This window comes from Plutella xylostella, chromosome 28 (genome assembly GCF_932276165.1).
Source record: "Plutella xylostella chromosome 28, ilPluXylo3.1, whole genome shotgun sequence".
Taxonomy (NCBI): Eukaryota; Metazoa; Arthropoda; class Insecta; order Lepidoptera; family Plutellidae; genus Plutella; species Plutella xylostella.
Genome location: NC_064008.1, coordinates 4,641,268 through 4,668,421, shown reverse-complemented (window position 1 = coordinate 4,668,421; position 27,154 = coordinate 4,641,268). Strand labels below are relative to the sequence as shown.

At 39.6% G+C, this 27,154-nt stretch overlaps 1 protein-coding gene across 1 annotated transcript in view; it reads right to left on the bottom strand.

Annotated features, from left to right (window-relative positions):
* Nucleotides 1-27,154, bottom strand: part of LOC105394337 — a 61,957-nt gene that overhangs the window by 6,951 nt on the left and 27,852 nt on the right. Inside the window, exons 33-62 of the mRNA XM_048631179.1 lie at nt 24,390-24,536; nt 23,367-23,485; nt 21,705-21,902; nt 21,172-21,351; nt 20,670-20,768; nt 20,171-20,323; nt 19,593-19,799; nt 17,197-17,355; nt 16,593-16,834; nt 15,798-15,909; nt 15,124-15,294; nt 13,945-14,087; nt 13,486-13,591; nt 12,928-13,061; nt 12,302-12,503; nt 10,669-10,877; nt 10,027-10,162; nt 9,045-9,422; nt 8,418-8,663; nt 7,824-8,060; nt 7,182-7,514; nt 6,693-6,858; nt 5,910-6,124; nt 4,821-5,536; nt 4,264-4,459; nt 3,533-3,666; nt 2,951-3,192; nt 2,333-2,535; nt 1,090-1,243; nt 312-544 (exon numbers count right to left, since the gene is read on the bottom strand). Of these exons, the coding sequence (XP_048487136.1) occupies nt 312-544; nt 1,090-1,243; nt 2,333-2,535; nt 2,951-3,192; nt 3,533-3,666; nt 4,264-4,459; nt 4,821-5,536; nt 5,910-6,124; nt 6,693-6,858; nt 7,182-7,514; nt 7,824-8,060; nt 8,418-8,663; nt 9,045-9,422; nt 10,027-10,162; nt 10,669-10,877; nt 12,302-12,503; nt 12,928-13,061; nt 13,486-13,591; nt 13,945-14,087; nt 15,124-15,294; nt 15,798-15,909; nt 16,593-16,834; nt 17,197-17,355; nt 19,593-19,799; nt 20,171-20,323; nt 20,670-20,768; nt 21,172-21,351; nt 21,705-21,902; nt 23,367-23,485; nt 24,390-24,536 (6,170 nt within the window). The remainder of the gene's footprint in view (nt 1-311; nt 545-1,089; nt 1,244-2,332; nt 2,536-2,950; nt 3,193-3,532; nt 3,667-4,263; nt 4,460-4,820; nt 5,537-5,909; nt 6,125-6,692; nt 6,859-7,181; nt 7,515-7,823; nt 8,061-8,417; nt 8,664-9,044; nt 9,423-10,026; nt 10,163-10,668; nt 10,878-12,301; nt 12,504-12,927; nt 13,062-13,485; nt 13,592-13,944; nt 14,088-15,123; nt 15,295-15,797; nt 15,910-16,592; nt 16,835-17,196; nt 17,356-19,592; nt 19,800-20,170; nt 20,324-20,669; nt 20,769-21,171; nt 21,352-21,704; nt 21,903-23,366; nt 23,486-24,389; nt 24,537-27,154) is intronic.

Genomic DNA, 27,154 nt, shown 5'->3' with positions numbered 1-27,154 from the left:
TATCACAGGAAAATCATTAAAGGCGAAGCGGACTAGATTTAAAAAAAGCTCGTTAAATAATAACACAAGGCCGACGACCCGATGTTAAATAAAGCGACAATTTATCAAATCTAAGTCAATCTATGTCACTTATATGCTGCCGGCCATCTAGGTGTGTGATGACACTATTACTGTGCGCAAGCGACAGAGACAAACTTACCGACCATGCTTAAGCAATAAATCCCAACCCAATTTTGGTCCTTCAAGCCGGATAAACCACTATTTTCCAATTATTTTTTCAAATTTAATAAACCTAAGACGGTAATACTTACTCTCTGCGTACAAGGGTGCAACGGCGACACATTATTCACAAAGAACTTGTGACACTGCGTCTCATTTTGCGGCACTCGAGTTATAGCTTCCCGTGGCCCGGGCGGGCCTATGTCCCAGCTCCTAACTGCCTCAGTCACGTTGGTGGTTATACCCTTGTTGGGTATTTGCAGGTCGTCGTATAACTCGTTGTTGTATGTGCCTAGGAGGCCTCCCACGCTGGCGAAGTACCAACCTGGGGATGGAAAGTGGGGGTTAGTTTTGGTGTAATAGGTAGAAATCAGGGATCTTCAGGATATGGCGTAACTGGTTGGATCCTGTATATTAATGCTTTGTGTTTTCTAATTTAATTTCTTGGTTAATAGTAGGTAAAAGTTTAGAATATGCGGGTCAAATTACGACCATTGTTTTTAAAGGTCTTCGCACATTATAGGTTTAATTTCAAAAAATGACATTTAGTTTACGATGCGTAGGCCACTCGTTGTACACTACTTTATAATCATTTTTGAAATTAAACCTTGAAAATATGACACAGGGCTAAAATATCAATGTCTAGCATAGAGTCGAGTCGCCGGTGAGTTGTTATAATGTGCGAAGACCTTAAAAGAGTTAACACCTATTCAGACACACGCCATTAAAAATATTCGTTACCACCTTCTGTAGCGCTAAGTATCGCTAGGTTAGCTCTTAACTGCAAAATTTCCGTATAACTTTCTTCGAATGAAAGGACCAGTCAGTCTAGCCAGGTGGTCAGATATCTCTGTGGCGGGCTGTACTGACCCGGCACTCGCAGCTGGCAGGTCCGTGGCTGCAGGCTGCATGAGACGCGGGCTCCCTCGCTCCACACGTTGACTACGCCGCCGGCGCGGTCGACGAGGTAGTCACCGATGGTGGTGGGTAGGGTTAGGGGGGGGCCGGAGTCTATGGAGACTTGCTGGGGAGGGGAGAGAAGAAATATGATTAAAGTAAAGTCCAAAAGTAGAGTTCAGAAAGTTAGGGAAACCTAATTTATATATATTTCTTTTTTTACACAGTATACGAAAGTAATTGCTAAAAGCATTTTCTACCGGTCAACCTGCAAAAGGTACAGGAAGCTGAATATATGGTTATGGTTAAATTATTGGTTCCTGCACTACTAATGTGGACGCAAGCACGCAAGACATCCCTTTTTCGTTCCCTAGTGGATGCTTTATGTATGTACAAAAACATCAATTCCCCTGTAAAACCTTAAGGGCGGATTCGTCCAAACATCACTTTACACGAGAATAACTATTAAAGGATATAATATTTATACGTGAGTAAATACATATCTGGGATAAGTATATTTGCATTCTATCAAGTTATACCATGATTAATTGAATGAACAAGGAACGAAACTGTACTGCACCTAAAATAAAAATAGCTGCGTTTTCAAAGCATGCAATAGAAATGACATGCCAACTTAGTTTGAATGGATTATAATAGTATGAAATTGTCTTATGTTTTAATATTTTAATCGCTGTTGTTATTCTGAGAATTTGCCTTTTACCTTGCTTTTGTTTTTGACAGATGTATTTATATGTCATATCACGGTTTTCTAATCAGCTGATGTGCCGCCGCCATTACAAAATTACTCTCGGATAAGCTCGTTATACGGTCCATTTTGGCGGTATAGCATTTTATTCTTGGGATAAGCTACTTATCTTGGTTTCAGGTTTGGTACAATGCAAAATCTCCTTACTCGCGAGTAACTGGTAGTTTACTCGTGAGTAAAAAGTTACTCGACGTTGGTCGAATTCGCCCTAAATTGATATAGGTGGAACCTGCTCAAAATAACAATGGCCCGTATTGCTTGCAGCAAAATGATTATGTGTAAACTTATGCTGTAAAATGACAGTGCTTTAAAACTAAATAGGTTACATCTATTTATATCACTTTCTAACTATAAAAGTATGCTGTATAGAAGTTGTCTTCTTTAGGTATTAAAGTATACCTACATACAAAACCAAAGAGCACAAAATTAAGTTAAGCTATTCCAACTCACCTCAGTAGCCATATTAATACTCAACAGTTTGCCCTTAGTCAACAGCAATAGGGTAAACGGCTTATCCTTATGAACCTCCATAAGTACAGTCAGCTTGTCATGCTTATAGTCTTTGCAGAGAACGAAGGTTCCTGTTTGTGTGACGGTGAGGACACGTTTGTCGAATGTTACTAGCGTGCCTTGCGCTGTGATCATGGCTGTGCCTGGGGAAGAAATAATTGGGATTAGTAAATATTATTTTATTTATTTATGTAACTATTGCACATATTATATTATATCAGATATGAATGTACAAAAGATGGGCTCAAAGCTAAAAGCATTTTCAACATACATTTTAGTGAATCCATATAGATAGGTTATCACGGTTTACAAAAATTTAAGTGTAAGCCCATAATCGTTCACTGCTGGAAATAGAGAGGTGTGAGGTTTATAGAGGGGGTGCCAAATCACTCAGTCCTCTGCCTTCCACATGTATTCCCTGCCAGCTACCCGTCTAAGGTCGTCGGTACAGCATACTGGAGGGCGTCCCACGCTATGCTTGCCTTATTATTCATGGTTCTAGATATAATTCGGTGCTCAATTAAGTTATACGTTTTCCGAAAGCACACTAAACCTTACCTCCAAACGGCGGCAACACATTATTAAAGTCCATATACGGCCGGATATCGTAGTAATAACTCCAGATACTCTTGTTGCTGGTGAGCCATTGGTCCATGAAGTCCTTGACAGCCTTATACTCGGCTATTTCGGTGAAGTCCGGGGTTCGGTTGAAGGCGTGCCACGACATAGGTAGTTTCTGTTCAAGAAGGATCTCTCCTTTGCGCGGGTCGAAAACGAAGTTAGTTTTAGGTGTGCGATGGCTGGAAAGAAAGTGGATTTGGTTAGTCGTATCTTAAGCGTATGGAACTTTTAGTTTCAAGTGTTGGCCTGTAGGCGTAGTAAGAGTTTTTCAAATGCAAATGTGTATGGAGCTACGGCAGCGACTGTGCCGCTAGGTGGCGAAACTCTCGCACCATCCAAATTCGCACAATTTAGATTTATCTACTCAAGCATAAAAGGTGAGCAAAACTTCCACTAGGCCCTAATAGCTGTTTTTAAATAGTTTGAATTTTATGTACCAAATTAGTTTTTCAGGTCTTTTTTTTACAGTATTGATAAGATTTTGTAATGATGAGCAGGGATAAAAGCTGAAGTAATTACATTTCCTCATATTGCAGTGCGGTCTTGGCGAAGTCAGTTATTTTGGCGTAAACGATATCCCAAGTTTTATCAAGCGCCTCTCCGATCATGAAGTAATCGTACCACCACTTCAGACGGACGTACGCTTCTGTGCACTGGGAATAGAGATCAGTTTTGAGTACTTTTGCGGCAAAATAAACAATATACCTTTAGTTTATGGGATAGGGAGGTTAGGTTAACATTAGGCTACGGGAAAACTGTCTTCTAACAATCAATCTAACAATCTAACAATTATTTAAAATCTTTCTACATAGCATTCATAGAATAAACAAAATAAGTGAAGTGTTAGCATGAAAATAAGTAGATAATAAAAACTTTTTCGTTGCTATGTAGCTGTCTTTATGGGACCAACAGTGTGAGAACAACATTAGGTCAACATTCTTAAAATCTTATTAATAAAACTCCCCATAAAAAAGTCACGTGGCAAAAGAAGTTTGCACAGAGAAGTAGGTACCTACCTATTTTTTATTGTAGAATATCGGAATCAGAATGGCGAGCCCAGTCATCTACTCTCTACTTCTACAACACCTGTGGCCGCTACACTGGTTCGTTATCGACGTCGATAAACTCGTTTAATGCACGATCCACCAAACACACAGCTGTATTTCATTTATGACGAATCGCGATATAGTGACGTTTATCTACGTCGATAACGAACCCGTGTAGCGGCAGCTGTATATGTGTATATTTACCTTCTCCCTAACATACATAACTGGCGGCGTATGCATGAAGTTATCACAAGCGTTACTGAACTCCGCGTACAGTTGGCCCAATTCGTCTTTGAACGGAATGTACTTCTGTATCTTGTCCCACGCCACGTTCCACAGTTTCTTACTGTACTTCTTTATGTTCGTTATTATGTCTTCGTTCACTAGGTCTTTGTAGATTCTGTTGGGGATGGGTGGATAGATTAGTAGTATTAGTTAGAATAATATAGACAGGGTGACTTTTAAGTCTTAATTATACACAATTTCAAAGTGGGTATAAGCCGCGTGAATCAAGAAACAATATGTATATGGCGGCGGACTCATATCGCCGCCTATTCGTAGGGCTTTCACTCCTTCATACTATTATGTAACGATAGGCTTTCTTCATCTAAACGCATTATATCCAAATTTGTATAGGAGAAAATCGTTTCTAAAGCGGGGTTAACATTAGCAATAAATATTGCTACAAGGTTACAACTAAGGCCTTTGGACAAAGATGTTTCATCTTACGGACCCTTTACATATTATTTTATCAAACTTACCGATCCATCTCATGTCCAAACGTAGACACATAGTTGAAGTACGGCGAATCTGTCAACTCCTGCGTTCTACTGTAGAAGAAGTCCATAACTCCCCGCCATAGAGTAAACACAAACGACTCCGTATAATGTACAACTTTAAAGAACAAAGGTTCCATAGACTTGAGTAATTCGTGCCAGTATTTCGACAGTCTATTTCTTGCATTAACCCATGTTGATTCCCAATAGTCTAATAACTTCATATGTAGGTCTCTGACAAAAGTGTCGTATTGCATAATAGCTGCTTCTAACTTATCAGAGACTAATTCCATGAAATCTGCCTCCAAAAATTTGTTTAGCGAGTCTAAGAAATTAGCGTACGCTTTTTTTATCGTGTCGACTACATACGTTAAACTCTGTTTGATGGATTGACTGGTGTTTCCCATCATACCCCACATGTCATTAACAATACCAGGCAAACTCTCCAAATGATTGCGAATCGCCATTTCATCAAGCACATAATACGTGAATTCCACAATATCTTTGACATAAAAGTCGTTTTTCATGTACGATTCGTTCAGAAACCGGTCGAACTCGTCAAAATCGTCTTTGATCACGTGTAAATCGTTTAAATCGTCCAAAAACTCCCTGACCCTGACTCTAGCGTCGCCCCAAATGTTCTTCAAAGCTGTATGCGCTTCCATCGGCACCTCTTTAATTATCACGAGGGTCTCATTAACCTGAAAAAATATGAAAAAAATGTTTATTTAACCATCAAATATCATTAATCACTGATATAATACAGTTTGATTAAAAACTACGGTAGCTGAGGTTCTCACATTGGGCTAAGCCTGTGCCGTGAGTAACCAGTGGGCAGAATGTAACATTTGAGATCAGCTGGCTTGTTTACAACATTAGAGTAAGATTAGGTTGAAAGTAGCATAACTATTTGGTTATCATTTAAGATCTCATCATCATGACCCATCACGACCCCACTGCTGGGGCACGGGTCCCCTTCCAATGAAGGAAGGGTTTAGTTTTAGTCCACCACGCTGGCCTAGTGCGGGTTTTGGACCCAAAAAATACAAAAACAAAAGGTAGGAAAAGACATACCTGACTGTAGACATGTTTGAGTGTATTCACAGTATAAGCCTTGACTTCACCGAAGATCTGTGGCCTCCACACGACAGAGCTAGTGAGAAGTCGGGAGTGGTTTAGTCGGATGTAAGACGCTAGGTCCACAGTCGTGACGTCATCATAGTCTCGCCATGCGTCTAGTTTGGCGGATCGAGTGTCGACTATCATTCCTACTAGATGGTAGGATATGTCTGCGAAAGGAATACAGTGAGTTAATTACATAGTCTATTTTAAATAAGAAACGAGTAAGTATTTAAATTGTTTTACTGGGTTGCTATTGGTCCTAACAATGATCCTGTTAATATCGGAAATGTGGGCGAGACATACTCAGTAAGAACTCGTTTGTTTTAAAAAAAATATAAGTATAGTAGAGGCTTCTATCTATGATCACTCTAAGCGATAAGAGTGCACTTTTTTACTTTATATGTTAGACAAACTTCATGCTGCAACTACCTACTTTTAAGCGTTAAAATATTTACTTACTATGTTATATTTTCTAGGATTCGCTTAAATTAAAATCATGAAGCCATGCGCAATTTATGCTTGAGAACAAGATGCCGGTAAACGTCAGAAAACGCTCAGTCCATAGACAAGACATGTCATAGACAACTTTCTTCTATTCTGTGTTATTCCTCGAGATAAGAGTGCGGCCACACAGCTGTTGTGAATAATTCCTTCTAACACTACCATGTTTTTTTTTATGTTGGCAAAAATAATGAAATATATAGTCTTAAAAATATATAAAGTTACAGTACACACCATCAGTGCTATTATAATGCGCCGTCAACGCCCTATCCTTCACCGAGAGCACGGCGTGTGCCGTGTCGCCGCCGGTGGGGCGCGCCACGGTGCCGCTGACCGTGTAGTCCGGGTAGGACAGGTCCCAGCGACCCGTCATGTTGTAGAAGTAGGTTTCGTTTGAACGCTGGAGGTGGGGGGGAAAGAACGGAATTTATCGGTAAATTGAGAGTGTGATATGTGTGTATAAAAAAGTAAAGGTCTCCTTGGCGGAGAATATAATTGTAATACAGGCTGTTTGGTGGTCATTACGAATATCAATAGTTCCCAAAAACCAAGTAAAAAGGTCCCTCCACATTAAAAAAAAATGCGTGACAAACCAAAAGTCCTTCAGAATCACCATCAACCATAAATGATATTTTGGTTTTGGTACGGAGAAAATGGCATTCCTACTGTATGTAACTACTATACCTGGTGAAATAGAGATGATTTATAATAATGTTAACTTACCGCATACATAACAGTACTATTATTCATATCAATCAGAATCTTCGCCTGTCTCAACTTCTGGAAAAACAGCGACTTTTGGAACCGATAGTAGTTATCAAAATAATACCATTTACTATGAATATTTATATCTGATCTCATTTCCAGGTCCAAATTCGTAGCCGGATGGGAACAGGTTAGGCCGAATCTGTAGTCTCTGATTGGTCCATTCGAGTTGTCTGTTAGAATTGACTTTAGCCGAAGGTATTCGTTTTCGTAGTCCGAATATTGCAGTTCTAGCGATATGTTGGACATCACTTCTGGTGTGCTTATGTAGTAGCCGTTTAGGGATACGTCCTGTGAAGGGAAAATTAATCGTCACTAAATTAATTGAATAAATAAAAAATCTTTCACATCCCTGATTTTACCTATGGAGGAAAATTTAGAGAAAGTTGGATAGACGAGTTCTCGAACTATCAAACGTAGCGTGGGAAACAATCCAGACAGAAAACTGATAGTGGTTGGATGAGGAAGGCCAAGAACAGCTTAATAATATGAAGCTAATTAGAAAAGCCCTACATTAATAGTTAATGACGATGGTATTAGGCAATATGGCGAATATATTAACTTCCCAAATTCCAACTTATACAAAAAGCAATAGAATACCTTTCTAAACGAAGGATGCGACAGCAACAACTGCACATTATGTAGATTAGCGTCAGCCGTCGGCGGATTCTCCCACTTGGCCTTCAACTCGGCAGTCTTGTTCTCGTCCTTGACGTTCCAGTTCATTCTTCCGGAACCTTCTAGAAGGTTGTCGCGCAGTTTGTAAAGCGCTAGAAGGTTGAAGCGTCGCAGCGGGTACCAGATGTTTAGGTCGATTTGTTGAGATTCTGTTTCATCCTGTGGATTGAAAAAGTTAAGTTAGTGAAAAATTTTAAATATGGTCAGGAACGTTCATAATTACCGTCACGAGTTTATTATAATTAAATGAATCTAAATCAGTCCACAACTTTTGATGATGCGTTGACATATAACACACTTATAACAGCTTCCTCTTTCGGTCGCGGTTAATAAGTTACAAAAGTAAATTTACCCAAAAAATGATATGCGTCTAACTAAGGTGATTAAATTTTTATCCATCATGAGAGTTACAACTTGCAAAGAGTTAAACTTTGCATGTACTACTGTTGCAGAAACCTATGGCATAGTCGCATGTTCGCTGATGATGATCATATAACTCAAGCCAAAAACACTTACCGTAGTCATATTAGTGACGTGAATATTGTAATTGATCCACACATCTTCTGCCCATTTAACCTTGCTCCCTTGTTTCAACTCCTTATCCACAGATTCATATTCATTCTCGAAGGTCAGCGTTCTCTCGCCATGCATGGCTGTCAGTTTGAGATTCTTTCCGGTGGCGAAAGTGAAAACGTCTATTTTGCCAGTCACGTTGAATTTTGTGGCGTTGTAGAGGTGGACTACTGTCGCTTGTTTTACGTCCTGGGAATAAATAGTAGGGAATGTTAATAAGATTATTGTCCTACATAGAATTAAAACACCGCATCCCTAAATTCTTGTACACAAATATTATGATATAAGGAATGGGGACATAAATAGACCTATAGGCATAAGTATAGTTAGTTTTCTTCACAACCTCATAAGTTACTAAAGATTGCGCTAAATAATCTATAATGGTTGCACAGACATGAAACAATAAAACTAATTAACCCTTGCTACAATGAGTCAGCGAACTATTTCTAGTATGATAATACAGTTTAGACGTCCTTAAACCGTTTTCTGATATTTATAATTTACCGATTATGGCTAAGAACAGAGTTTTATGGCGCTTATGAGTTGGCTTATAAAGATATTTTAACTCACCGTATTCCCAGTTGCATCATACTCGTGAATATACTTGATCCCGACAGGCGTGTGTTTGTTCTCCACCTCTATATCCGTACTGGCAAGGTCCAAACCCCGCTCACTCTTACCCAGTATCTGATTAAACGACGCCTTGACAAATCTCTCGCTATCGAAATCCAATGTAGCGTTTCCATTGCTTCGTTGCTCGCCTTGTACATAGTAGTAGTTGGTTGTGACTAAATGTTGGGTGTTCAATGGAATGGAAAGCGAGATATCTCCGGTTTGCGTGAAGCCTGTGTCTTGTTTGAGGTAGTTGTGAGTGGTGTTGAGAGAGGCAGTTTTGTTCGGCCAGTTGACGAAGATTTTGTTTTTGGAATTGTCGTCGTTGTTGTTTATCTGTGAAAAGTAGATACCTGAATTAATATTTCGCACCTGTCGCAGATAAAAGATGATTATGGTATAAAACGGATTTAAATGGTTTAAAAAGCCACTGGTACAAAACAATAATTAACATTTGAGGTAACTAGTACAGGAGCACTAGGGCTGGACTAGAGTAGGAATAAGAATTAGCCAGTTAAATTATTTGTCAGTCGTTGACTGCCCAGGATGCGCCGGACGTATATTATGTAATGTACACTCACGGGCAATGAAAAGGTTCCACTGAGAAAAGCACCAAATTACTCCTAAATGGAAAAGGCTAGCTAAATGACGCCTTCTACAGCATTGAAGTACCTACATTTAATAGAGCACCAGGATATTACCAACTAAAAAAGATAATATTTAGTTCATTTTTTGATTAAATATTTGAAAAAATACGAGTCGGGTGGTGTCGGAATTTTGTGAGTGGAACTTTTTCACTGCCCGTGAGTGTATTATGTATACAGTCATAATAATATGGTAGAGTCAGGTTCATTCAAACTGTCGATTCTTCAGTTTAACAAGGCACAAAAATTTACAGCTACTTTTATGAACCTGAAACATGAATTCAAGTGCAACTCACGTCAAAGACGGACTTTAACCACGGCAGTCGTTTGAAGGGTGTTGTCACGTTGAAGTGTCCGTCTGTATGCTTGATGCCGCCGTAGCGCAGGTCTATCTCTCCTATTTGCGTGTTGTTGGGGTGGTGCATTCTGCCTCTGTAGACGAGAAAAAAATATATATAGGATGTTGGAAAAGTGGTATAGTAAACTGGAATTTGTAATCAGCCTTTCAACAAAATTAAATATTAAGTATATAAAAAGTGTTGCAACAGTGGTGTAGCAAACCGAAAATGGGCAACTCGTTTAAAAAAAAATGGAAATTGGCCAAAAAACTATTGATTCCTACAGTTACAAGTACGTGACCAAAATCTTTCAATTGAAGCTTTATAACTATGAACCCCTTTCGGTAAACTATATATTTTTTGCAACATTTTATAGTGTTTTCTCTCTTCTTCTTCCTGGCCTTATCTTTATTTACGGTCGGCTTTGTGCGTCATGTCACGCCATTTTACCCTATCCTCTGTCATATCCTCATTCACTCCACATTCTCGCATATTTTCTTTCACGCAATCAAGCCACGTCTTTCTTGGTCTGCCTTTCTTACAGTGTCAATCAATCTCTTACAGTGTCAATTATCTAAGGGTAAAGGGTAAGTCACTTACTTGACAACTTGGTAGTCGTGCACTCGATCCCTGATAAAGTTGCCATTGAGCGCAAACGAGTCATGTGGCGTACACAACCCGTAGTCGACATAGTGCGAATTGTTCCCGTCCCAAGCGTATTGTAGTCGGTTGTCGATGGAGACTACGTGTGAGTCTGACGTCCAGATTATAGAGGCGTTGCCGTTGAAGCTGTCTGGCATGATTAGGACCTGGGGAAGAAGATGTGGTTGGTATAAAGTACGCGTGATAAGCTCAATTGGAAATATAATGATAGCTTTGTGGGCTCGTGGGTTTGAAACCTACACAGCTACAATTGAATACAAATATTATGTACTTAATTGTTTGAAACCACGCGCCTATATGAAGTCCCACATTGTACAAAAATGCCAAATAACATATCATACAGGTATTTTTATCAAACATTTAATTTAAAATCTGAACAAATTAGTTAATTAGGTGGAGATATTCTGATGCGCTGTAAAATTTTAGGAGTAATTTTGCTGTTTTTTGACCCACGAGAAACAAGAATAAGGCACATTATAAGAACTTTAATTAAATTACCACAGTTTAATCCGTTAAAACTCAACTTCCCCTGAAGCCCAGTCAATATCCTCGTGACATCAGTGCTATATCTCGCGTCTAAACTCTTGACGGGCATATCTTCGTCACCCATGTCCCCGTCTATATACAGGGTGTGCACGTCCACATTATACAGTATGATCAACTCACCTTCCCCTGAAGCCCAGTCAATATCCTCGTGACATCAGTGCTATATCTCGCGTCTAAACTCTTGACGGGCATATCTTCGTCACCCATGTCCCCGTCTATATACAGGGTGTGCACGTCCACATTATACAGTATGATCAACTCACCTTCCCCTGAAGCCCAGTCAATATCCTCGTGACATCGGTACTATATCTCGCGTCCAAGCTCTTGACGGGCATATCTTGGTCGCCCATGTCGCCGTCTATATACAGGGTGTGCACGTCCACAGTATATGTACCTCCTATATACAGGGTGTGCACGTCCAGCGTCCACGTTATACAGTATGATCAACTCACCTTCCCCTGAAGTCCAGTCAAGATCCTCGTGACATCAGTACTATATCTCGCATCCAAACTCTTCACTGGCATGTCTTGGTCGCCCATGTCGCCGTCTATATACAGGGTGTGCACGTCCACATTATACAGTATGATCAACTCACCTTCCCCTGAAGCCCAGTCAAGATCCTCGTGACATCAGTACTATATCTCGCATCCAAACTCTTCACTGGCATGTCTTGGTCGCCCATGTCGCCGTCTATATACAGGGTGTGCACGTCCACATTATACAGTATGATCAACTCACCTTCCCCTGAAGCCCAGTCAATATCCTCGTGACATCGGTACTATATCTCGCGTCCAAGCTCTTCACGGGCATATCTTGGTCGCCCATGTCGCCGTCTATATACAGGGTGTGCACGTCCATATTATACAGTATGATCAACTCACCTTCCCCTGAAGCCCAGTCAATATCCTCGTGACATCGGTACTATATCTCGCGTCCAAGCTCTTCACGGGCATATCTTGGTCGCCCATGTCGCCGTCTATATACAGGGTGTGCACGTCCACATTATACAGTATGATCAACTCACCTTCCCCTGAAGCCCAGTCAATATCCTCGTGACATCAGTACTATATCTCGCGTCTAAGCTCTTCACGGGCATATCTTGGTCGCCCATGTCGCCGTCTATATACAGGGTGTGCACGTCCACATTTGGCTTGGGCAATATGGCGTTGATGATGAGCTTCATGCGCCGGTTCATGAATGTGCCGAATGTGGCGTTGGCGCCGATCCTGGAATATACAGGATGACTTCAGAAATTGCTGCTAATCGTTTCACGGTAACACACTATAGTTCAGCTCTAGATGTGTTAGATTAAGTACTGAAATTCAGAAATAAGTCCACCGATATAGTTATTGAAATCTGTTCACTGAAGTTATAGTAAGCCGGCCATATCTATCAAAGAATCGATAAACATTAGGGTGTTTAGTTTAGAGACCACAAACATGCAAATATAAAATATCATAGATCACCTTTTTCGTCGGCGACAAACTACATCTAGACAAGGATTTGTCACCGTGGAGAAAGGATTAGTTTTCTAATGGTGTGAGTATCTTAAATAAATACACTGATTGAAAAATTATGCTAATATTCCCTCATTTACTCCCATTTCTACGTCCGACAACCACATTCCACACCATGCTGTATACAACTTACTGCCAAACATTATCCAGGTCCATCCTAAACCCGGCGTCGCTCTTCTCCAGCCCTTCGGAGTCAGTTCCGTTGCCGAAGTAGATGTCCAGGTCCACGCTACGGACGGTCTCTTGGACGTCTTGGTGCCCTATTGCCTGTGGGGTAAAGGGTTTTTTTAATGAAATTGTTTCCCCCTTATATGTGTTAAACTACTGATTTTAATGAAAGCTCTGCACTAAAAGCGGTTCTAAACCAATACTATCTTTAGTCTTCGTTTTTATAATAAAGGGCTTTATGTTTTAAGAAGAAAAGGTATACCTATATATTTTCTTCCTGTCTACAAAATTTATTCTCATTATGTCTCAAACCGTCTTGATAGTTCCATACCTCCATAACACATAATGTCATACATTAAAAATACTTGAGGACCTGCTCTACTCTAAACATTAGAGGGATTCTACTGTATTACTACCAATACCCCCATAAACTAATTAAAATTGTAAGCCTATTTCTTTCACACATGTAAAAGGTAAGTATGTAGGTATGTACATACGAGTATTATGATTTTTGTGAACAGACCTTTATGAACAAATCTCCAAGGACGAAGCTCCACTTGAGATCGCCATTTCCCTTCATGTCAGGCAAGTCGAAGTTGCACAGGAGAAAACCAGTCTTTGGACCGAATCTGTAAACAAATAAAAAAAAAGTTTTATTTATTTTTTTATCTGGATATTTCATAAGTTTTGCACTGGGGATACATAGAGGTTATATCAGTTGTGTTCATTGTACAGAAAATACAAGGAACTGAATGACATACCTACCTAATAGTGGCCTGAAATAGATCTTTTAACATTCCTATATTTTCTATTGTATGTGCTAGATAAATAAGGTCGATTCTAAAGACAAGATTGAAGAATTCATTTTATGTTCCAACAGAATAATTACATTATGTTTACAACCGGTAAAATTGTTCTATTTTACTACCAAACAAATGTTATGTTATGTCTATGCAGGTATGTACTTATATGCAATACTAACTCAAAGCTAGTGTCCCCCTTGAGTCGGCTGAGCCTCTTGAGCGGCGTGGCCGCCTGCACGGAGACCGCGCGACGGAGCCCCTTCAAGGAATCCACTCGAGCCTTGAAGAAGATGTCTTGGTTCTTGCCTTCTGGCATGTCTACCTGTGGATGCAGTTTTGTGTGAAACAGAAATATGTATTATACAGGGTGTTGCAATAATAATAATAAAAAAAAAACGACTTCAAAAGTTTAGTTTTTTGAAGTCGGTTTTTTATTTTTTTGATTATTATTTTATTTTATAGTTTTTAGTTTATTTGCATAATTATAAACAAAAGTAAGATGCAAATGATACCAAAAAGTCCTACTAATCAATACGAATCATTCAAGCCTAAACACGAGGTAGTTGCTATATACCGTTGAGGAGTTCCCTTGACTGCCCTCCGTTTCCATCATCAGATCAGCTCAAGGTCACCATCATATTTTTTTGTTATAAGAACTATATTTACGTTCTTAATTTCATTAGAATCGGTTAATATGTGTCCAAAATGGAAATTCATACCCTGTTTTTACCCCTTTACCCACCCTTAGGGGTAAGATAAAATCCTGAAAAAAAATGGGACCACCTGGGAGCTCAACCCAATACAACAAAAAAATAATTTTCAAAATAGGTTCATAAACGGCGGAGTAATCGGTGAACATACATAAAAAAAAAATAATAATATCCCGACGAATTGAGAATCTCCTCCTTTTTTTGAAGTCGGTTAAAAAGGGCATAGGAAGCCGAAAGGGGTAAAAAGGTATAGTAAGACGAAAGGGGTGAAAAATGCTTCTTTTTTGGCGGATTTCCAAAAATCTTAGTACAAAAGTTGTTAAGAATGATCGGCTCACTGTACCACTTTCTCAAAACCAAAATACTGAGTTGGTGGTCCAATGTTGGAAAATTGAATAAAGAAACAATATGCAAATCATGCACGATAACAACGAGACAGTATAATGATACTACACGCCATTTTTATATGCATATCATAAAGTATTTCTTTATCATAAAGTTTACTTTATGATTTTATACAAAAAACTTTATTTTCATTATTACGCTTGTTGCTATGCTAGTTTATTTGTGTCCGAAATTGATCTGCCCTTTTCTACCTTGTAAGTATATTATACATATTTTATAAATAAACACTACTAATCTACTAACCTTAAGCGACAGATCAGTGAAGCTGTCCTCAAACTCTGCATTAGTGTGTAGGGTGAACGTCTGCGGTCCGACGAAGTGCGCCGACAGACTGTATTTGTGGTCCACAGTGGTGGACTTGACCCTAATCGTGATAGGCTCGCCTTGCCCTTTAGGGACTAGGGTTAGGGATAGCTGGAATAAAGAAATGGTGTTTTAGGAATGTTGATAGAAAACTGATAGGTTGGTAAATATTTGCACGAGGGTTTAGTATCGATGATTGTTGCCAAGAGACGATAGAGTTCAATTGCCGGTCGGGGCAGATATTTGTTTGAAGAATTATATTTTTACTGGAAATAATGCAATACAATACATGCTCCTTATAAGATAAAAGATTAGGATTAACTTAACACCGAAATAAATATTAGGATTTCTGCTGAGATATACGGAACCCAATAAATAGAGCCTGTACTTAATCATCCACTGGCGGACATAGGCCTTACCAAACAAATTCCACAATCAACCCATCTATCCGTGTCTAATATGCAGGGTGTTCGCAAAAAGGGTATACTAAGCCGAAAGGGTTGACTCATGGGATTATTTTGAACAACTTTTGGTCTCTGAGTTTTGGGGTTTCACCCCCTTTCGGCTTGGTATACCCTTTTTGCAACACCATATAGTATTAGTAATATCATTACCTCAAGCGGTTCCTTGCTGAGTCGTTTCCCAGTGATGCCATACTCGACGGTGTCGGATACGAATGACCCTCTGATGTCTTCTTCTTCGAATTCACCCAGTATTTTCACGGCCCTGGGATATCATAAATAACATTTAATATAACAGTTATAACGATGCTTCCTGGTCTTTTCACGTAAAGGTGTGCTTTCTATTAAGATCGAAATAGGTTAGTATTATCTTCTTGAAACATTATTTGATGGGTACCTATATTCTCAAAGTATGTATGATTTTATAGGCATCTTAGGCCACCTATTCTAACTATTTTTTTCTTATTTCTTAATTCTGCCTGAATTTAAGATTCCATTGTATAACGAGCATATATAATGAGTATAACGAGAGGTTTAACGAGCGCAGATAAAGAAACAGTATAATATATAATAATAATATGTGGGGACATCTCACACACGGCCATCCGACCCCAAGCTAGGCAGAACCTGTGTTATGGGTGTCGGACAGCTGATATATCTACACAAATACATAGATAGATAGATACTAAATATAAATATCAACACCCAAGACCCGAGTACAAATATCTGTCTTTAAACAAATATCTGCCCAGCCGGGAATCGAACACGGGACCTTCGGCTCAGTAGTCAGGGTCACTAACCACTACGCCATTCGGTCGCCTAAGTATAAAAATGGCGGCCGTTACACAAGTGCGAGCAAAAAGGAGTATTATAGTTCGAATGCCATTTCCATATTGGTTTCTTTATCTGTGCCCGATATAACTAAAATAAATAGAAAATCCAACTAACCTGAATCCCTTATGCGGAGTGCTAAGTGCAAGCGAGACAGAGCTAGGTCTCTGATCAGCTTTCATCGAATAATAACTCTCATTGCCAAGGTTCAGATCCGTAGTTATAGTCCTTAGCCCATCGGCTGTGTCGTCTGAGTATATTATGGATATGTCTGAAGGAGGTAGAACTGGGAATAAGGCCGCTTTTGCCTTGAACTTTACGTGTTTGGGTGTTGGGCGCCAGAGGACATCTGCGAACATCTGTTGGGCAAATATAGGCTTTAGTGTGAATACTTTATGGGAAGAAAAATGCTTGATTAGAGCTGTGGTGGCGTAGCGTAACGCCTATTTCTTTATGAGAGGTCGTGTGTTAAATTAATTCAAGGGATAAATTATCGATGCTTCTTAAAACATTATTTTTTGTCAAATACAAACTGAATTCCTCAAAGGAAAACATCGTGAAGAATGCATGACTATATAGATTTTGCATGAGTAGGTACATGTGTCATCATTCCAAAACCATTACACGGCGAAACATGTTTAAATACATCTAAAAGCAAGAACCACCCTTGAATGTGAGACAGGCACTGTCACACAGACACACACAAACGTATATCACTCACATAATTATTCTGATCGCCCTGCAACACTTGCAGGCCACCCCCGATAGTGTTCTCGATCTCGGAGAAGTCTTTCTTGAACTGCATCTTGATGAAATAGTCGTCCAACACGGCTGATGTCAGGTTGATGCTTCCAGAAGTTTCCACGAACGGGTCGTCCAACTGTTGACGGGAATTGAGCTTTATTAGGTGCTAGTTTAGGGTGTAAATTGGAAAATTTGTGTTGTGAGTGGGTCTGGTTAGATTTGTTTTAGTCTCCTCCATAGCAAAATGTAATGATTGTTTCTGTCACTCAGATTGCAAGAGTATTATCGATGGGCTCTATATGCATTAGCATAGCGGATGGAATTTTGTCACTACAACAAGTACAAGTAAAACCAGTATACCGTAATGAACTCTAAGTAATTTGGGATCCATTGCCTGGCTACACCCGTAAAGAACTTTAATATACGCGATGTAGAATCCAACTAATAACAACGCCATCTACCGTCATTTCCCGGCACAATCTAAACTAGCGCCATCTGTTGCTGCAACTACGCACCTCGAGCCTTCCCTTCGCCTGCACAGTGAAGGAAGGCATCGCGATGTCTTACGGCTTTTTATTTAACAAAGGCTATGGTAGTGTCGTACTAAATGCCGGATTGGTATAGTGTGTTTGTGAAAGCCGAACGCACGATGTAAAATCCAACAAAAACTATAAACAGCGCCATCTATCGTAATACCCAGCACTATCACAATTAGCGCCATCTATCGCTCCAACTACGCACTTCTGCCTAGTTTGTGGTCGGATGCTCGTGTCTAAGTTATCCCTACATATTACTGTTATTACCTCGAGTCTTCCCTTCGCCTGCACAGTGAAGGAAGGCATCTCGATATCCGCCGCCATCTTCCACAGCGAGTCTTCAAGCCTCACGCTCACGGTACAGTCGAGGGCGGGTAGCATGGGCAGTGACACTGTAGGCCGCTCTATTTACTGTATGTGTCACTAATGATACTAATGATACCACTATAGTTACCTACTACGTTTCTTAGTAAATGCCGGATTGTTAGTGGGTTTTAAATGAACGAACGTGAATAAAGCCGAGCGCGCGTTGTAAAATCCAACAAAAACTATAAACAACGCCATCTACCGTCACTCCCAAGCACTACTCTCTCGAGTAGCGCCATCTATCGCTCCAACTACGCACCTCAAGCCTTCCCTTCGCTAGCACAGTGAAGGAAGGCATCTCGATATCCGCCGCCATCTTCCACACCGAGTCCTCAAGCCGCTCGCTCACGGTACAGTCGAGGGCGGCATAGACAGTGACACTGGAGGCCACTCTAGATACTGTATGTGGCACTAATTATACCACTGTAGTTACTATACGCACCTCTAGTCAGCCCATCGCTTGTATAGTGAAGACATCTCGATGTCTTACGGCTGTTAATTTAAAGAACGCTATGGTTGTGTCGTTTTAGTAGTGTCTTAAATACTAAATTCCGGATTGGTAGTATATTTTAAATGAACGAACGTGAAGAAGTACGAATTGAACAAAAACTATAAACAACGCCATCTACCGTCATTTCCCAGCACTATCTAAACTAGTGCCATCTATCGCTCCAACTTCGCAGCTCTGCCTAGTTTGTGGTCGGACGGCCGTGTGTAAGTTATCCTCACATATTATTAAGATTACCTCGAGTCTTCCCTTCGCCTGCACAGTGAAGGAAGGCATCTCGATATCCGCCGCCATCTTCCACAGCGAGTCCTCAAGCCGCACGCTTACGGTACAGTCGAGGGCGGCATGGGCAGTGGCACTGTAGGCAGCTTTAGATACTGTATGTGTCACTAATTATACCACTATAGTTACTATACTACACACCTCAAAACGGCGCTTCGCCTTTAGAGAAGATGAAGGCATCTCGAAGTATTACGGTTGTTTATCTAACGCGTAACGCAAATAAAGCCTAACGCGCGATGTAAATAATGGTATGTAGGTATATTAGTTAGAATATGTAACTTATGTTAGTATTTATGTAGCTATAGTATGTATGGTTTATTTAGCTATAATGTAAGTAGTTAGGTAGTATGTACACCGCCCTCAAATTTTCTTTACTTTTATTTCTTTTTGTTTAAGGTTACCTGTAAGAGATCGCTCTAAGCGATAAGGTCGCCTATTGTTCATTGTTCCTAGTTTATAAGTTCTCTTTTTTTTATATTTTAATTTGTGGTGTTCAATAAAGATATATTCTATTCTATTCTAAATCCAACTAAAACATAAAACTAAGAACAACGCCATCTATCGTCAATACCCAGCACTATCACAACTAGCGCCATCTATCGCTCCAACTACACAACTCTGCCTACTTCGGGGTCCGATGGCTGTGTGTAAGATGTCCTCACATATTATTGTTATTATTACCTCAAGTCTTCCCTTCGCCTGCACAGTGAAGGAAGGCATCTCAATATCCGCCGCCATCTTCCACAGCGAGTCTTCAAGCCTCACGCTCACGGTACAGTCGAGGGCAGGTAGCATGGGCAGAGGCGTCACTATGGCGAGCGACGAGAGGTAGGATTGGTATGCGTCGTCCTCACCGGTCTCGTATTCGTAGTATACTTTGTAGGATATCTGTGGGGGTGAAATGGTTTTATCATGACTAAAACGTATGCAGAAGTTTTAAAGTTATGAAATATCGACGCATGACATTTAACTGTAATAAAGAAAGAATATGAAAATGTGCAGTTTTATGAGTGGGAGTAAGAAGGATTACTATAGAAACCTACAATTAAGGCGAGATAGAATAACACCATTAATATATCTATATACACGGGAGATACATTGCAACAATCAAATAATCACCAACTGATGAATAAAATATATTATTCTAAATATTCATAATGATGTATTGCTGGATGACATAAAGTTTTACAGGAATTTAGTTGTAAATTCTGAAACGGGTTTTTTATCTATACAAATTATTTAACAAAACTGAACCTTACCTCATGCCAATAAGTGCCATTAGACAGTAGAGCGACACACGTAATGTTGAACTTCTCTCCCAATATGACGTCAACCGTGTATACAGACTTGAGCTCTTTGACCGCTTGGAACGGAGTCACTAGGTGAAGGGTGTTCCTCATTACTGTGTATTGCTGGAAGAAAATAATATTAATAGTTAATTAGGCGCATACTATTGTGTGTAAATATTGACAACACCTATATTTTGGCCTCTATTAACACTTTTTAAGGCCCTGGGCAATATATGACCATCATGCACACATGACATCAAAACAATGAAATATTTGAACTTACTCTGCCCTATGTATGGTTAGAATAGAACTATTCATTATTCAATACAGAATCACAGATGGTAGATGGACAAGCGTTTGAAGTAATACACGGTAGTAAAATATGGTATTTAAACTAAATTAATTCTGAGCTTTTTAGTGAGTTTGCGTAATTAAGGTACGATACATCTTACACATTGTAGAACCTTACCTCCAATACGAATATATCAGTCAATACGATAGGAGTTTTCTCTGGCAGATTGAGAGTTGCGTTCACTTGCAATATGTCCTCTTCATTGGCCCCAACATACTGTAAACATGAAAATTACATTATTGAAAGTGATTTGTGATCATTTGTATACGAAAGAAGAAAGGATTTAGGTATGTAACTTACCTTATATAAATGCGAGTCTTTGTCTCCCGCTAAACTGAACTGCAGTTTGGGAGTATATAATATATGTAATTTTGTAAGTTATACTCTGGTCAATAAATAAACGTTAAAAAAAGGTATGTATATAGGTGCGGCATTGACATGGAATGTGTGAAACCGCGCGACGCCATTGGTCCGCGCTATGCCGCTCGACCGCTATTCGTCTATTGCGACAAGGGTGGTCAGAATCATCTCTTTCCATTCGTTCATGCGGTGACGACGGCCATATTGGTCAATGCTAAAGAATAGAAATACTACAGTAATGAGGGGTGTCCCACGCTACCTTGATAAGATGAGCTGAAGCCGTGACGGTGGGGTAGTACAGCGTGTCTATAGTGACGGCGGCGGCGGTGTCGAAGTCCTCAATGAGCACGTCGTAGCTCGTCTGCTCTTGGTGGAACTTGTCGTTTATCACGTCTATGAGGCCTTTACCGGAGTCGACAAGGAGGATTGCTATGCCGAACTGTGGAATAAGGAGGAAATGTGTAAATTAATATTGAAAAGTTGCCTTCTTTCTGTGGGCTACATGAAACTGTTACTTAAATAAACGTCACGGGGTTCAATTTTCACAAAGATTTTTTTGCGTGCACACCAACGAATATTTTACGTAAAATGTTAAATAAGTAGGTATAGTTATGTTTTACATTTAATAATGGGAGTTAATATTTTTACGATAACTCTAGAAATTCATACACTTTGTTCTGACTTCATTGATCACGATAAGTTATGCAGCATCAGTAGCTTTCAGGTCATTCAACCTTTACAAATGATCCTGTAAATACAGAGTGAAACTTATCAGTGATCAGGTCAACGTACCTTATGCGTAGACAGGCGCACCGACAGCTCCGTATCCAACCCCGGCCCGTAGATATTCTTGAACACCAGCCCGTTCTCCTCGAAGCCTTCCAGCGGGGTGTACAGTTTGTACAGATAGACGAAGTTGATGGGTGACTGCCAGTGCCAGATGCCCGTGAAGCCTAGGTCCATGGGGCCCCAGCCGACGCGGAAGTCTGCCTGAAATAGGGGGGAAAAGGAGGGATGGTTATTATTGCGTCTAAACTAGTCTTTTCAGACAACGCAAGTTTTCAGACACATTTAGAAACCTTAAAATATGGAAGAAAATCGGTGATTTTCAGTATTTTCACATTTGTTCTATTTACACATGAGACACTGTTAGGACCCGTCGAAATCTGGAGCCAGCTTATGGATAAGTTTTCCAGCCATAGTGTTCTATAATAAAAAGCTATTTTATTAAATAAATTTCAAAATTACTTGGTTGAAAAAAAAACAACTTTGTCCATAGACGGCGAAATGGCGCCAAGATATTAGCTAAAGCGACGAAATGCGGACTTTTAAGAGAAAAAAATAGAATATAAATTTTTGCGTAGGTACGTGCATGAAATACAAGCGAATCCTTTAACTACCCCGGAAAGGAATAGGTAGGTGTACCTAAACCTATATTCTATTCTATTCTATGTTTACCTTTTCTTTCGCCCGTTTAGCGGTGACCATGGCTCTAGTGAGGTACTGTATGGGGAGCGCCACGTGCCCGTACACGTGGAAGTCTTGAGCCGAGTTCAATTTGAGACGGACTTCGACTTAGGTACAGTAAGGGGCAGAAAAACCTGACCCCTCTCAGAAGCATTGTTACTATGGGAGGGGGGTCAGGTTTCTCTGCACCTGACCGTACATCATTATTTATTTTTAATGATGATTTTGACGAAAAGCCGTATTCAATAAGGCACTAAAACGATCAAAAATTCAAACGTATCTTAATTAAGAGTCGCATTATGCTACACGCAGCATAAATTGAAAAACCTATCATGTCGATTATCAAAATTTAGACCGCTATTTTCCTCACTTAGGAGAAGAACTGGCGAAAGTAAGGCCTCAAGCCTACTTGCAAACTTCGGCTTAGATATACTTGTTACAAATTAACCATTGTTGCCTTAGCTTACCTCTTCTTTAGCCCGTTTGGCGGTGACCATGGCTCTAGTGAGGTACTGTATGGGGAGCGCCACGTGCCCGTATACGTGGAAGTCTTGAGCCGAGTTCAACTTGAGGCGGACTTCGACTTAGCCACATCATTAAGGGCCACTTGCACCAACATATTAAATCTAGATTTAGTGTCAAATTTTATATGGACTGACTTTTCTTAAATCGAGATTTGACACTAAATCTAGATTTTAAATGTTATAAAAATTGAAATATCATTTGAATAATCAAAATGTGAACCTACCTTTCACAGAGGCTTACTAAGGAGAAGAACTGGCTAAAGAATCTCCTCAAGCATATTTGCAAACTATTGATTAAATATACATACACGACTGTCACCAGCTTTTCGCTGTACATTTGCACTCACGTAATAGGTCGCGAGCCGTATCAACATTTTTGAACTTAAGATACCTACATATCTTTCAGGTTTCCTCATGATGTTTTCTGTCACCGTAAGAATGAATAATTGTTGCCTTTGCTTACCTCTTCTTTAGCCCGTTTGGCGGTGACCATGGCTCTAGTGAGGTACTGTATGGGGAGCGCCACGTGCCCGAACACGTGGAAGTCTTGAGCCGAGTTCAACTTGAGGCGGACTTCGATACCTGAAGTGAAAGATTTATTTTATTTATTTATTTAACTCTTTATTGCACAAATATTACAAATAAAAGTACAAAGGGTGGACTTAATGCTAAGAGCATTTTCTGCCAGTCAACCCGCAGGAGGTACAAAGATAAAAAGTACGGGTGTGCAAAAACGGAAAAAAAAGATCAGTATGATTGTGAAGTGCCTAAATAAAAATAATACCTAACCCTAAAACTAAGTAAATAAATATATATGACGAATATATATTATAATGTTATACAGGGTGTTGCAACGGTGGTATAGTAAGGCGAAAGGGGGTAACACAGGGGTCAATCTGAACAACAACTTTAGTGCTACTTTAGAAAATTCGTGAAAATAAAATTTGTTTTCTCCATGAATTTTTATTAAAAATGAACAGCGGAAATCGGGTGTCTCGCATTACAGTCGTGAGCATATTTATGTATTTACCTCCTTGATATTATGTAAAAAAATAGTATTAGATAATTACTTACCAGTTGGGTGCATGAAAGGAGACTCCCCACGTGAGGTATTAACTATAAAATTATACCTAATGCTTACCCTAGGTAGCCAGCCACAGACAACTGCTACCGTAATACCGCCGGCAAATTGGAAATTAATAATCCATAAAAGTCCTCGTCTGTCAAAGCATCTGTCAGATCCATCACAAATTAAGTCAGATTTGACAGGCGATCGATTGGTCTTAAGTACAGCTAAAAACGGGCATTGACCTTTTTATATTTGTCTCTGTTGCACTGTAAGCTTGTCAACAAAGGTCAACGTCCGATTTTCTCCGTGTTCACCGATCGGCCTCCAGTAACGCTGTAAAAAGAAGCCTCACTAGCATGCAGTTCGTTATACGACGCATGTGGCCTGAGGAACATCAGTAGTAAACACTAGACTCGCCGGTAGCGGAGGCCTGCGTGAGCACGACGGCGACGAGGTGGCGGTCCGCCTCCACCAGGCCGAGCCGCGCGCTCATGTGAGAGAACTGAGTGATGGGATGAGTCACGTTCATCACGAGCATGCAGTTGGTTATGCGACGCATGTGGCCTGGAACAAATAATGGAAAATAAGAATCAGGTCAATATTTCGTTAGTTCCTGAAAGGCTAGCACGAGATGCAAGACGCGCACAGTAAAACGGGTCAAAAGTTATCCGTCACGCTCGCTCTAGAAGCCGCGCGATGCCAAAACTTATGTCACGTCTTAATGTGCGTGTCTTGCGCTCCGTGCTAGCCGTTCTGAGGTCTTAATGTAACAAATATTTGGCCTATTTACACCACACAGATTATATAACCGCGCAAAAGCAAACTTCATTATGTATTCAAATTGTTAAGGGGGCATGTGAGAGAACTGCGTGACGGGACTCGTCACGTTCATCACTAGCATGCAGTTCGTTATGCGACGCATGTGGCCTGGGGACAGGGAGAATTATAGGTAGTAGGGTATGATCAGTGAACTTCGGGAAAACTCAAGAGAGCTTTGGCTCCTCACAAAACATTATTATAGCATCCTCACATCAGTGTTAATAGAAGCGGAGATTGGACTTATTTTAATTGGCAAAGCCAAGTCAAAAATTTCAAGGTCATCACTACCCTCAGATCAACTACAAATAGATTCGCAATCGCCGTGTGCACTATTCTCTTTCTCACTCAAACCATAGATGTTGCCGACAAAAAAATAAAACCTAAATATGGGGAAATTTAACTTATCATAATAACAAAAACAAAACTTGAGTATATCGTCGGTTGATAGGAAAAAGACACTAAAGGCTAATTTTTCAATAGCCAGACAAAAGTTTTGCTGGGAAATAATTTTGATGCTGTTGCGTCTCAATGTTTCTCAATGTTTGTATTACCCAGATAACATTTATCTGAATATTGAAAAATCAGCCTTAGTGAGTTTTTCCTGTCAACCGACGATATAAGAAAAAAAACTTTACTCATACTTATTTGATTTCAATATAATTATTTAATATACACAAACTGAGTGGATTGTATAATTCATTGTCTTCGTCCAATCGAAACAATCCTCTTCAAAATGTGCCGAACACAATTTTTGTATGTTTCCTTGGTTCCCAATTTGTGCGACCGGTAATGTCTATCCATTTTCTTGATATTTTTTTTTCTGTCGGAAACCTATGAAAGAGATAAATGGATGAGCATGAGCATTATAATCGTGGGCCAAATATGTGATGGGGTTTTTTTTAAAGGAAACACGTATTTCGTATCAATACAATAAACTTTATATTATACAGAAGAAATCACACATGGAAGAAAAAAAAAGAAACGAACGTTTCCTCACAATGAGAGGCACCTCATTTGAAAGAGGAGAATGACTTCTACAAAATACAATCTTCACAAAAACCGAATTCGTGCGCCCCATTTGTAAACCCAACCCGAGTCCGTTACAATTTCTAGTATTTTCTTTGCATACTATAATATTTGTGGGTAAAATAAATTTTCAATAACTTGCAACACCATGTGATTTGTTATGATATGGTACCTCGTAATTTTTACTTAAAACTGATACTAAAAGACCTTACAGTATTAAAATTAGTATCGTTTTATATTAAAATCGAGCCAATAGATAGTACTATGATGAATGTAAGCTTGTTAAACTTGATAGTATCTACTTACATGTGAAAATATAGGGTTCCGCTCATCTGGCATAATCTTTATTGACCAAAACTCATTTCGCATAACTCGTATGGTCTAAACTTTTTTGGCCGAACCATCACTTAGCCAAGACTTATGTGGCATAAGGCTCGTTTCGTCTAAAACTCTTTAGGCACAATCTTTAAACACCTAAGTTTCGTTTGCTCAAATTTATGTTCGTCTATACCTATGTATAATCTTGTTTCTCCTAATGTTATCTTAATAAATAATATATTAAGTATGTAGTAAATGTACAAATTGTGGTATTTTTCTCCTACATCCCGAAAATCACGATATTGTATGATCAAAAAATCGAAAGTTAACGACCAATATAATTATTACAAACCCCATGAGATCGAAACCTAAAAATAGGTGCGACGACGAGCAAAGCGAGGAGGAGCGTGTTAGGTGCACATGTTCATCAAAACCAAAGCGGAGCGCAGCGAAGCGGAGCGGAGCGTTTTCCAAACAGCGGAAACAATACAAGGCACCAGTTTGCGCTATGTAGGGAGACGCTCCGTCAAAGTTAAAGCCAAACGAATATTATTACTTTGTATAAACCTATGCCATAGCATTATTAGGCTATTCAAGATTTGACCATACCATTATTAGGCTAAACAATGTTATGCGAAATAACTTTTTACTAAACGAGATTTATGCCATACGATTTTCGGCGTAACGAGACTTTGACCAAACGTTACTATGCAATACGAGATTAGGCAAAAAAATCTTATGCCAAAAAAGGTAGAACCGAAAATATATCTCATCCATCATTCCATCGTGTTTTCGTTCAATATGCTCTGTACAACCGAACAAAATCCATCCACCCATGTCACACACTCGTTAAGTGATGATAATAGTCTAATAAACTTAATAAACACCCACAAATCACTAGCAAATCAAAAATAAATAGCATTTAGAAAATTTTGTTGTAACTGTCAGCCTTTGTTTGGCACAGATTTTTCATTTGTTTCATTGTTTGGCACAGAGAACTGACGTAAACAGGCGCCACA